The sequence below is a fragment of the Puccinia triticina genome, chromosome 17A, assembly GCF_026914185.1.
Source record: "Puccinia triticina chromosome 17A, complete sequence".
NCBI classification, from domain to species: Eukaryota; Fungi; Basidiomycota; class Pucciniomycetes; order Pucciniales; family Pucciniaceae; genus Puccinia; species Puccinia triticina.
The window spans coordinates 1190386-1202576 of NC_070574.1; the positions used below are offsets into that span (position 1 = coordinate 1190386).

The 12191-nt window shown below is 45.6% G+C and overlaps 2 protein-coding genes across 2 annotated transcripts; both read right to left on the reverse strand.

Annotated features, from left to right (window-relative positions):
• Nucleotides 1-1540: 1540 nt before the first annotated feature.
• Nucleotides 1541-2868, reverse strand: PtA15_17A104 (uncharacterized protein; the record flags this gene model as incomplete). The annotated part of the gene is made up of 4 exons (XM_053164185.1): nt 1541-1823; nt 1900-2258; nt 2339-2449; nt 2518-2868. The coding sequence occupies 4 exons, from the start codon at nt 2866-2868 to the stop codon at nt 1541-1543; spliced, it is 1104 nt and encodes a 367-aa protein (XP_053028177.1).
• A 5244-nt stretch (nt 2869-8112) lies between these two features.
• On the reverse strand, nt 8113-8562 carry PtA15_17A105 (uncharacterized protein; the record flags this gene model as incomplete). The annotated part of the gene is made up of 2 exons (XM_053164186.1): nt 8113-8454; nt 8527-8562. The coding sequence occupies 2 exons, from the start codon at nt 8560-8562 to the stop codon at nt 8113-8115; spliced, it is 378 nt and encodes a 125-aa protein (XP_053028178.1).
• Nucleotides 8563-12191: the final 3629 nt, after the last annotated feature.

The following is a 12191-nucleotide window of genomic DNA, read 5'->3' on the forward strand; positions in this document are numbered from 1 at the left end:
TCTCATCCCGCTCTTTTGTATTTTGTTTTTCTGTTCTATTATCCTTAACATTTATCTGAAGCTCTCCTTTGTGCCACCACTGTTCTATTATGTGTATCGATTAATTATCTGAAACAGCCCATGTGCCATTAAAGGGACTAAGAAATTGCATCATTCTTGTATCTGTGGAAATGATATTATCGCCGAATAATGAGTAATTGTCTATTGTATTTGATATCAGCTTTGAAATTCTGCCAGCTCTCTTCCTCAGCTGTTACTATTATCGTGCCGTCCAAGTTCATCACACATGAGATAGAAACTTTGGTGAGTCGCAGCCGGGCCAGTATGCCTTACCTCGGACCGATAAGACACACCGGTCCAAGGGGAAGGAGGTGAAAACGATCTAGTTGTAACTTGTGTCAGTTGAAGAGGAAGAAGCAGAGCACTCATCTCGGACTGATACGACAGATCTGTCCGAGGGGAAGGAATACGCTATAACCCTCGTATCGGCCCAAGACGGCAAGATAAGTGATTGCCAGCTTGCTCGCCTCTATGAATTCTCTAGACTTGGCGACTATATAGAAGTCAACAATGAAAAGGCCCAAATGGAGATGCAGATAGCAACTGCGATGGGAGATGTTTGTGGCTCCGGTTGCCACATGAGGTGCTCTTAACCGAATCAATTCGGGCAGAGAACGCGAAGCCTCGAGCCCGAAAAGGCGCAAGGGGCTTGGTTCCAAACCTAACCCTCTGTGGATGTTAACCAAACATATTTTGGTCAGACAGAGTTTGTCCGACGAGTTCGGCAGCTTGGGGTCAGCAAATTGCAAAACTCGCCGGGAAAACTCAGTCCAACAACTGCTCGAACAACCTTGTGCGAACAAGGATGGTTCACACTCGAAGTCAAGCATTTTACGTGGTGCTGCTTGCTGGTTTCGGAAATTTGTTATCTCACCAGCCAAATTGGCTTGAACTTGTAAGCCAAAGCTTTGAATGCTGATCTGCTGGTTTGAAATTTTCGTGTTGCTGAAAATGTGAACCCCCCAATGGAGAGGCACAGCTTCGACTCTCCAAAGATCCTTGAAAATACCAAATTAGCAAGTGTGACAGCTACCACTAAATCTAGGATTTTATTTTGAATGATTGGATTTCACATACACACATATATATCTACCACATGAATATGCACCTATATATATATCTATGTATTACAAGGAAAACAGCAGTTTTGTTCAGTTATTTTTTCTTCTTTGTTTGTTTTTCATATGCAAAATCAATCAGCCAAACAAACAGACAGAAAAAGAGATGATTAAAGAAGATAAAGGGGAGGGGAATGTGGAGATGTATGTATATAAATTAGTAGTCTTTGAGCAGAAAGAAAGGGAAGTGGTTATTCTTTGTATGGGGACGAGTTAGAGAGAAACAAGAGGGAGGAGATTCTAGGAGAGATGGAAGAGGAGGACAAACGAGGAAGAATACAAAATGCTGCAATATGTTTTGTTTTTATTAGGCAAAAAGGAGAGAGAAAAGATACAAAAAAACAAGAGGGGGGGGGGGGTGATCAATAAGCGGAGAATTTCTGGGCGCCGACGCCTTGCGGTGGGTATCCGCCATGGTGGGAGAAGCCGGGATTAGGGTTGGGTAGCGATTGGGAGTTGGTGGGCGACATCTGCCCGGAGCCCGGATGAAGATAGTAGTCGCTGTCTTCCGGGGCGGCTTGGCTGCCTGCCCCCCCTGCTTGACTGCCCATGCCCGAGAGAAGGGCTTCCTTGGAGCTGATCTCCCACACGGCTTGTTTCGAACCCACGGAGAACTCGAGATCTTCCTTCGTAATCGAGTCCCAACTGAAAAAAAAAACAAAAAAAAAACGGGCAAGTCAGTGGTTGGGACGAGGGGAAAGGGGGAAGAGGGAGGACGGACTATTTGTAGACCATCATGACGGCGAGGAGGAAGCAGAGCTGGGAGAAGAACAGGCCGTCGACGTAGTGGGTGATGGCCGAGCAGATGGTGAGACTGAAGCCGTAGATGAGCACGAGACCAACAACGAAGAAGCCGAGGCCGAAGAGGATGTCGCCGATTGGCCAGCGGTCGTCGAGGGTGCGGACGACGAGCAAGAGCTGGAGGATCACGTAGATGGCTACACAGGCCCCGTTGAAGATGTACATGATGATCCACAGCGCCGTTGGCTGGGAGGGCGAGAAGGAGGCCAGCGAGTTGAACGTCGCTATCGCAATGAAAAACGTCAGACTGAACACCGCCAAACAGCTCCCTCGTAGCGACTGTGTCATGCATTCAGAATCAGGCCGTCAGTCTTGTACTTCGGCTACTCCCGCTCTCTCTCTATTGGGAGACTACTGACCCATAGGCTTAGGGGTGTGCCGTCTTCGGCAAATTGGAAGCCGACGAAACCGTTGACTAGCAGACACCAGAAGGTAGCCGAGAGCATGCCGGTCTCGAATGCGGCAAAATACTGGGGGAAAACAAGGTCAGTTATTTTTTTGCCACGGGTTCGGGTGAAAGCGGGGGGAGGAGACGAACGGGGTAGATTTTAGAGCTAGAGGGAATGAGTCCGCTGTCGAGGAAGAAGGAGGAGAGGGTGACGACGGCATAGAAGTAGAAGAAGTGGACGATTTCCTTCCGGCCGACGGCGGTATATTTGGAGCGGATGTGGAGGATCATGAGGAGGAGCATGATGAGGGCGATGATGTGGATGAAGAGGACGGCGGGCTGGAAGAGGATGACCCCGTTGAGCTCGACGTTCCGCGCATAGCAGTTCGGCTGGATGCCCATGCGGCTCGTGCTGCTCGGCGACGAGGCGCCCATCAACGGGCAGATTATCAGCGCCGCCGACGAGCATATCGAGTCGAAATCGCCAAACGAGAAGCCCATCTTTCTTTGGGATTGATCTTTCGGGGGGTAGTCCGTTGGCCGCTTCTTTTCAGGGGTGTGTGTTTTTTTGATGGATTATGTATAGATAGTTCTTTCTTTTTTTAGATAGGTCGCCCTCCGTGGATGTCCAGGCGGGATCCGGTGGGGGAGCTCTCGGGGCGGGTGAGTGAGTGTGGGTGTGGTGGTTGGCGGTGAACGATTGTTGGCGTAGTTGTTGAGGATGAGCGGCTGGCGAGAAGAGAGCTCGGTTGGCAGAGTGGCTCGGATCAGCTCGGATCAGTTCTCCTCGGTTGCCCTGGTTTCACAAACCCCCCGAGCTCCCCGGGAAACCACCCGACAGCTAGTCATCCGATCAACAACCCGGCCTGGATAGAAGAAAGGCTATCTCGCAAGACAACTTACCACCGGGACATGCAGCCGTGCTCAGGTGAAGAGTACCTAAAAATGGCAGGATAAAACATAAAATTTCTCAGATGTCACACGAAACCTCTACAATTTGAGAGGCCTATGGCACAGTGGACCTGAGTATGGGCTTACCTGCCAGACTGCCCATTGGCAACAAGATAGGATGGTAATGAGAAACAATTTCAAAACTGTCCAAGCCAAGAGAACTGATGGGCGAAGGGCATCCTCTCTGAGTTCTTTCTCTCAGGTGAATTTCCCTCATCTTGCATTTTCTAAGGACCAGTGGCAACTGAAATTCTGTTAGATTTCTAGTCTCACTCGCAGTCTATTAGTTAATTCATCATCAAGAAAAATTATTATTAGCATAAAATTATCATTACTAAGACATTTAGTTCTTGATGTTATCAAGATAGACATGTAGTTCTAGATAGTTATCTTTATTTTTAACTTGTGGCTCTAAAATCATTGTCCTGTTATTGAGACGTGTAGATTCTCAGCTTTCTCCTGTAGTAGAAACATGTAGTTCTCTTCTCAAGTTGTTGTATTCATCTGTCACAAGTGTGACAGGTGAACTTGGTTTATATTCTTCTCTGATGTCATTGTAATTAAATCATCGAGTCATAGCACATTTTTCTGTTGACACCCTCAAGAAGTCATCAAGCCAATCAAGTCCCCAGCTCCTCTTTCAAAATTATCTCCTCTCATCCTTGGAAGGCACAAACGGGTCTCAAATTCTAACAAATTCTACCTTTTTTACCACATTCAAAAGGCTGGGTGGGAGGAGTCTGATTCCAAGGAAGAGGAAACATCAGGTCTAAAATATGTGGCTTTATTATACTTAGATTACCACAAAAGGGTTCAAAATTCCTGGACCAGAAGGCAAGAAATTCTTGCAGGTTTGAGGAAAATGATCAAGTGGAAAAGAGACATGGCAATGCCCAACTGGAAAAAAAAATGATTAAGGTCATAGTAAAACCTTCCTGATACTAAAATCAGGTCTGTGCTCCAATAATAAAATTCAATTAAGGAAATCAAAGCTATTCATAAAAGTGATAAAGTTTTTAGATTTTTTTTTTTGTACTTTAACTAAATCCTGTAGAAAGGAAAAAATTGAGAAAATTGAAAAGATGGTGAATAAATTTGAGTTTCAAATTCATAGAAGAGAAAATCATTCTAGCTCTGAGGGAATCTACACCAGCTTTGGAGGAAGCTCTCTATTTGCAAAGTTTTGAAGCAATTTGTGCTGTTTGTGGGTCAATTGTTTTGGAAGTATATCTTGAGGGATGTATTTGAAGCTTTTGGTCTTTTTAATAAGATCAAGATACTGTATGATTTCCAGCACATTGGCCTTTGATTGAGGATCTGGTAGACTTTCCATTAATGCCCTTGTCTTTTGGAACAGTTTTTGAATTTCAATGGCCTGACCACAGCTATTTCTGTTCCTCAACATGATATCACAAATCATGTCAAGTTTACCACTCTTTTCAAACTATTTCTTCAAATTCTTGAGTTTTCTGGCATAATTGATTTCTTCCTTATATCCATCAATCCGGGAAATCACATCCATAATTTCATCAGGGTGGGATATGTTTGTTTGGAAAAGCCTTACAATCTTTCTAAAAATATCTTTTTGTAAGTCTGTTAAACTTGAATCTACTGCATTACATCTTTGAATGTGCAAATCTTTAGCAAATTTATAGTATTCATTGCCAGTTGAAGTTTCTTGAGTTATTATGTCCCATAATTGTTTCTGGATTTCATCCTTGTTTCTTAAATTTGTCAGCAATCCATTCAGTTGTTCAGGATATGTCTTCTCTTCAACATTTTTCAAAATTAGTTTTGCCCTTCTCAAGATCTGTTGCAATTTTTTCCCATTGGGATATTCTAACCCTAAAGCTTTGGTTCTATTTTCAAGTAAATCCTCTAGTAATTTTGAGTATTTATTGGGTATAATTTCCTCTAAATCACCAGATCCAAAGGTTTGAAATTCAATGGGTAAATGCAAATTTTATCTGATGACAATGGAAGATAGATGAAATAGAATTCTCACCAATTGAGACACTTGGCACTAGTTTTTTCTCAATCCAAACTGGTTCTAACCTGGCAGTCTTATCTGTTTTGTATTTTGTATTTTTGTTCAGTGCCACTGCAAGGTTAGAGTCACAAAATTCTACTATGCAAAAGTGAAGGAAGAAACATTTTTGATCTTAAACAAGATCTGAATGGAAATTTTGACATACAAGCTGACTGTTCATCCTGTAACATTTCATCCAAATCACCAATGAGAGACAAAAAAAATCTCTTTTTGACCCCATCCAAATATATGACCCCTAAAATTCCAAGGCTTCCATCAAGAAACTTCTCTAATACATTCCAGAAGGAGTTAGCAAATTTTTCAAAATTGTCCTTATGGCACAACAGTTAAAACTTATTTCTTGCTACTGACCAGCATCTGCTTTGTTTTCCTTAGTTTTGTATTCTAATAGAGAGACAGTCTTCTCTGCTGGTGCACCATTGTGATTCACTGAATAATCAAAGTCAGCAAATCTTATTATTTGAAACCATTCAAGTTTTCCAATCTGCTGTTTTAGGCCAAGAAAACTGTGAAATTTTAACATACATTTGGGTTTTAAAACATCCCCAGCATCTGAAACAAAATAATCATCAAATACTAAGATTCAGAATAGAAATCCTTCCATAAAATTCTCAATCTGCCAGTTGGAGGAAAGAATAGGGCCCTCTTTGGACACACCATTATACGTGATAAAGGTGTGTTTTTATAATGTGCAACTGGCAGGTGTTTTACATATTTTGGAGAGATGGTCGGGGGGGCAAACTTTGGGTTGCACATTATAAATTTGCTCATGCATCACGCACAACGGTGCACCAAAATGGGGCCTGGATGAGAAGATTGACATACCATCTAATTTAATTGTTGCTCCAACTGATGGTATGGGTCTGTGATTAAGATTTGAAACAACCAGGCTTTCTGCTCTCTTGAAAAGACAATTTTTAGGTGAAAGTGGATGTGCTGCAAAAATATAGTAATGGAAGAGCTGGAAGGTAAGTATTATCTTGGTTGAAAGCATGGCTACGTATGTGAATGTTTTTTTCTGGTTGATGTTTTTTTTAGAAAATCCCAGTTATAGATGTTCAGAATAGTCAGTGAGTTTTTGTTGGAAGACTTGAATCACAAAATCAAATGGATATCAAAAATGTATATGATTTTCTCCTCTCTACTTATCCCAATACCACAACACAGGGGGGCCTGATCAAGTAAAGATTGTACCAAGTTTTTAATTTTTACCAAAAAAGGGGACAAATATTGTATCAACAAAGCAAACCAAAAGATTCAATATTCTAAACAAACATAGTTAGCTGTAGTGTGACCTTATTGCTTCTGGTTACATAAAAACCCCAAAGATTGTATGTCAAGGGTCCTCATTTGTTACATGTTTCTATATCATTCCCTGAAACAAATTTACAGTTTTGCAGAGAAATTTGCTGCAGACAAGAATGAGCTTGCAATCTAAAACAACTCTAGAAAACCTGTTGTGAAACCTCAAAAAGTTCAGTCTTTCAACATATACTTTCAATGAGGTAAAATTACCCATTACCTCCATGTACATCAATCATGGGGTGATTATTCTGTCTGATTGGTGGAACCATATTGATCATGTGCTGTATTTCTTCAGCTTAGCATTGGTGCATCAAGTCCCATCAAGTGGCTAGTACACAGCACATATTCATGTTCAGTTTTCTTGTGCAAACAGAAGTATGGTAACCAGAGTCCGCTGTAGTCTTGGAGTGGTTGCATTATGTTTTATTTATTCATACAAAGAGAAATAGGAAAAGGCAGGAAAAGATAATGGTGCCTTTGGTACATAAAGCCTGTTCTTCATGGGATGACTTCCCGTGTAAACCCTCCTCCTCCTCTGGGGTTCACAAGGTTTCACCAATGAACACCTGCCCTGTCACAGACTTGTAGATAGCCCGTTCCTCCTCCTTCCTTGGCTCAGCAGAGAACTGACATGCAGTCTCTCTGAGCCAGGTAAGCTCCCTTCCTTTTGTCTCTCTTCTTTCCTTCTTCTTCCTCTCAAGAGATAAGGGTGAAAGCGCTGCGCTCCAAAAAGCGCAGCGCAGCGTGAAGCGCAGCGGTTTTGGTGGCCGCTGCGCTGCGCTGAAAGTAGCGGCCCCGCCCGCTGCGCTGAAAGTAGCGGCCCCGCCCGCTGCGCTGAAAGTAGCGGCCCCGCCCGCTGCGCTACCGCTTTTTGGGTCTGGCAAGAAGCGGGAACCCGCTACTTTCAGCGGTAGCGCAGCGGAACCATCGCTGCGCTACCGCTTTTTGACCTGGCCGCGTAGCGCTCCCCCGCTGCCAGCCAAAAAAGCGCAGCGCAGCGCAAAGCGCAGCTGTTTTGGTGGCCGCTGCGCAGCGCTGAAAGGAGCGGGTTCCCGCTTCTTGCCAGACCCAAAAAGCGGTAGCGCAGCGGGCGGGGCCGCTACTTTCAGCGCAGCGGGCGGGGCCGCTACTTTCAGCGCAGCGGGCGGGGCCGCTAATTGGCGTCCCGCGACGGGGCAATGCCAGTCTTCCACACAACACACCCCAAAGCCCCGTCCAGAATAATTTGCCGTTGCCAAGCCAGCAATTTCACCACCTCCCGACAGTGTTCCCAGAAAGTGCCCCCACACCGTCCACCACGCCAAGCCCTGTGATGCACCGGGCAAGAGGACCGGCACAACACGTATTAGGGTCCCCCCGCAAACAGTGTAGTTCTATAGTACTATATACGTTGTAATGTATTATTGAAAAGCATATTGAAAAGTACAAAAACCAAGTAATCAAACACTTTCCGAGTCCGTGGGACCCACACTGGGATCAGAATCTTCGTCCTCGTCGTCAAGCGCTCCTCCGGCCCGGACCCAGGCCGCAAGCCCATCCTCCAACCCTGGGATGACATCTTGGATGTCTTCCTCCCCACTCGGCAGATCCACCCAGCTCACGAGTTCCTGATTCCTGGGCAACTCGCCAGAATTGACCACAAAAAATTTTGCATTTTTGTGTACCACAGTGGCGTGGTTTTCTTTGGATTCCTGCCGCTCGACACGAACACGCCCGGTGGCTGACACCTCACACCCTCCAGTGTGACAGTCGTGCTGCACATTGAGGGTGGACACCACCTCCTTGACATAGATGGACACATCAGTTTCACTTCTGCCCACAAATAAATTGCTAAGACTCACCCTCACACGTACAAATTTTTGTGGTCCGCTCCTCACGATGCCGCGCATTTGGTAATAAGAATTTATTCCCCCCCTTTCAAACTTGGTGTAGCAGATCCAAAATTTAAATCGCGCCCTCTTCTTCGCCTCCCACACGTGGTCTATGCGCCCAACATTGTGTTGGGCCTTTGCATCCGCTGACCGCACCTGCAGAAGTCGTGGGTTACCCAATCAAAATCCGGGAACTCACACTAAAGATGAAGAAATTATATTTCACTCACCAAAACAAAGGAACCCTGGTTGAGCATCCAATGAGAGTTCCATCTGATTGCGCTCAGCTGAATCAGCTGCCAGCCCGCAAGGTGGTCCTGTAATCCCCTTGGGACCAAAGCCTTCTCCGCCGCCAGTACTTTAGAATTGACTGGTTGGGGGAAATTATTGCTGTCGTCCATGTGGCAGGTGTGATTATAGTCCATAGTTCTTTGGATTAAGACATCATTTTTGAACAGCTGACTGACCCCAGGAGCAGCTGTTATGTACCCCTCACATGACCAAGGATCATTAAACCACCCACCACAAACCAGGTGGCGCAGAGCTTTCGAATTCGCAAACGTGGTCGCTATGTCCTTGCCAGGACTCTGGCGGTTGGAGTGAATCAACGCCTTCCTCAACACCGCGTTGAAACTCTCGAAGGTCTCAGTTGCAAACAAGGGGGCAGGCCCAAACCGTTTGATCGAGTCAGGCAGGTGTAGAAGCATATGAAACTTGGGCTTGTTTACCCATTGCCCAGTAATCTTGAACAGGTAAAACAGGAACTTCTGAATATGAAATCGAAGGAGAGTGAGGTAGGCGTCCATGTCCTCTATGTGGGTTTGGAAAACCAACGGGGCCAGTTGAACTAGAGCTATCCATGCCAGTCGATCATCCTCCCCCATGAACTCAAACAAGACAAACGGCGCACTCTGGAGGACTACTTTGAACTCCTTTCCGACGTAGTTGGAAGAGTGTTTCGCCATGTAGTACGGCGAGAGGGATGGAATGTTCAAACTAGCAGTATTGAACGCACGATACCGGCCCTCAATTATTGCTAACTGTGTTGGCTTCATACGTCCCATAAGATCAAGGACCAAATACTTCACGACACCAAGAAGAAACACATGTAATACCTCCACCGGGGTGTCAGTGCACCCATTGAAATCTGGCAAGGGATTATCGGGAGTCACTTCAGTGGCCAATCAGACAACCATGAGTTACAACTCCCAAAACTCACCCGGGACTCGAAAGAATGAGTTGAAAAGACGCGGCTGATTGGTCTCATCCAAACTTTCAATCCGCTCCGTGAACGACCGGTTTGCCGCGGTGGCATTAGCTCCCTTGGCTCGGATGTCATACACATGCGAATATATTTGTTTGTTTATAGAATCCTTGATGCCCAGCTCGCCTCCAAGCTTGGTGACCAGAGTTTTGGTCCTGAGCCCTTTCGATACCTCCCACAATTGATAGCAGTTGGCTATGATCGATACCCATGATCGTATCCCATTCTTAATCTGAAAAAAAGACCCCCATCAGCAAAGATACCTCCCAGTCAGACGCATCACATCAAGTGGGTAGGACACACCCATACCCCATTGGCGCTAACTTGCAGAAAAAACTGCAAGTAGGCCATTGATCTCTTCTGGGCCGCCCTTTTTACCCCTAAATCACACGCACAACATGAGTTGCGCGCGTTTTTGGGCATGACTGTGCTTGTTATCTCGGCATGCATCGGTGTGTCCGCAAGGAAACAAAGTAAACTCGTTGTAACAAGGACCTCTTCGCCTAACCCAGAATCATACGCTGGGCATCCATGCTCAATGAGCTCCCTGTGAAAGTGTAGGGGTTGGCTCAATTCATAGTCCTCTGGTCGGAACATACAATCAAACAAAAATCATGACTCACATTATGTCATCTACTATCCCCTCGGCAAGCTCCAAAGTACCTGCACTGTTGGATGTGCACAGGAAGTGACAGTGAAAGTGCTGATTGGTCAGCTTTGGGGGTAGCCCGGCGAGGTTAAAATAATACAAGATATGTTTGTTCCACTTCTTAGATAGATTGCCGGAGGTGTTGTCGGAGTAGAGCGAGATCGGAAGGTGTCGTATCACCCAATTGCCGGCTTTAGCGCGCCAAGGGTTTGGCATTGTCCTGACCCGCGTGTCATCACACTCCTTGATCTCTAAATATATGCGGAAGAAATATGAGTAAAGCTCCCCAATAGGCTGATAGGGGCTTGAAACACTGAAAGGTCTATGCGCCCACCATAAATCCTGTTGTCACAGAGTGTGGAAATAAGGGTGCCATCAGGTGACTCCATTAGAGGATATTTGACGTAGAAATCGGCCACTTTGAAACTTTTCATCTGCGGTGCAGTGAATGAAAGGTCTTTGGGAATGATGAACTTCAGTCCCCCACGTTCCTCATTGATATCAATTGTTGGGGTGACACAGCGGGCATATAGTTCCCCTTCAAATTCATAAATAAATTGGGGGACAACTATGAGGTCCGACTGAAGCTGGACCAGCTCGTGCAGGTAATAATCATGGCCCATGTGACGGACCATTTGGGCACGCGTGTCCGGGCCCAGCTCCTTCAGCCACTTCGCTGATTAAGATAACTTGAAGATGTGGCGACCGTTGGTGAACTCTGGGTAATATTGTATGTGGGGTTCAACAATTGGGTTAGAAAGCTCCAGGGAAAGTAGACGTCTGAGACTCAATGTGTGCACCGGTGTGCCAAAGACTGATTGGTGGCCTAAAACCTCCAGGCCAACCAATTTTCGAATATTTTTCTTGACTCTTTGGACTGTTGACCAATATGGGAGCTCCGTTCCGGCCAGGTTGAACATCATTCGGATGTGATTGTACAAGAGACGCGAGATGATGGTCCTTGTGTGGCCAATGACCATAGAGCCAATCATGTACTGATAACAACACATACAAGAAGTTCAACACGCAATGAAAACTAAGGATTAGCCTTCCTTGAATGTAATATGTGACCCACCTCCTTGTGAGACCCCCCTTGAGGCCTCACAAGCAGGGATTACATAATCCACTCGTCAGACTCTTAGACTCGGAATCCCCGCGCCCTCCTAGCTCAGCAGAGAGAAGCTAACCTCTCTCCTGGGCTAGGTGAGCATTTTTCCTTCTTCCTTATCTTCAGTTGTATTAGAGAGAGAAGCTAACCTCTCTCCTGGGCTAGCTCTTGCAATATAAGTGGTTCCTAGAAAAGTCTCTCCTTGGCTTCAAGCCAACGTGCCAACCCTGATAAGCGCCCAGTGAAGAGTCCCAGAGCGGACTCTTACACTCCTTTGAATTGAAGGGCCACCAGTCCCAGCTTTGGGTATGTGATTGAGAATTTCCAGCATTATCTCGACCTTGGAGGTTATCGGCCACGGGCAGTTCGCAGGGAATTTTGGGGTGGTCGCCAGGGATAAGCCCGTCCCAACCAACACTTTCACCTGAATGTGAAGAAGGCAAAGAGTAATTGGAGTCTTTATCTGAAAAATAACCTCCAAAAGCACTGTCCTCATCTATGAATGCCAAATCCTTATGCAAGTGATCACTGGCACTGGTGCTGACTGACTCGGCACCGTTGGGAGATTGATTGTGAGCGAGTATCCATATCATATTGTCTGTTTGGGGAAGGGGGGTTGATGGCCC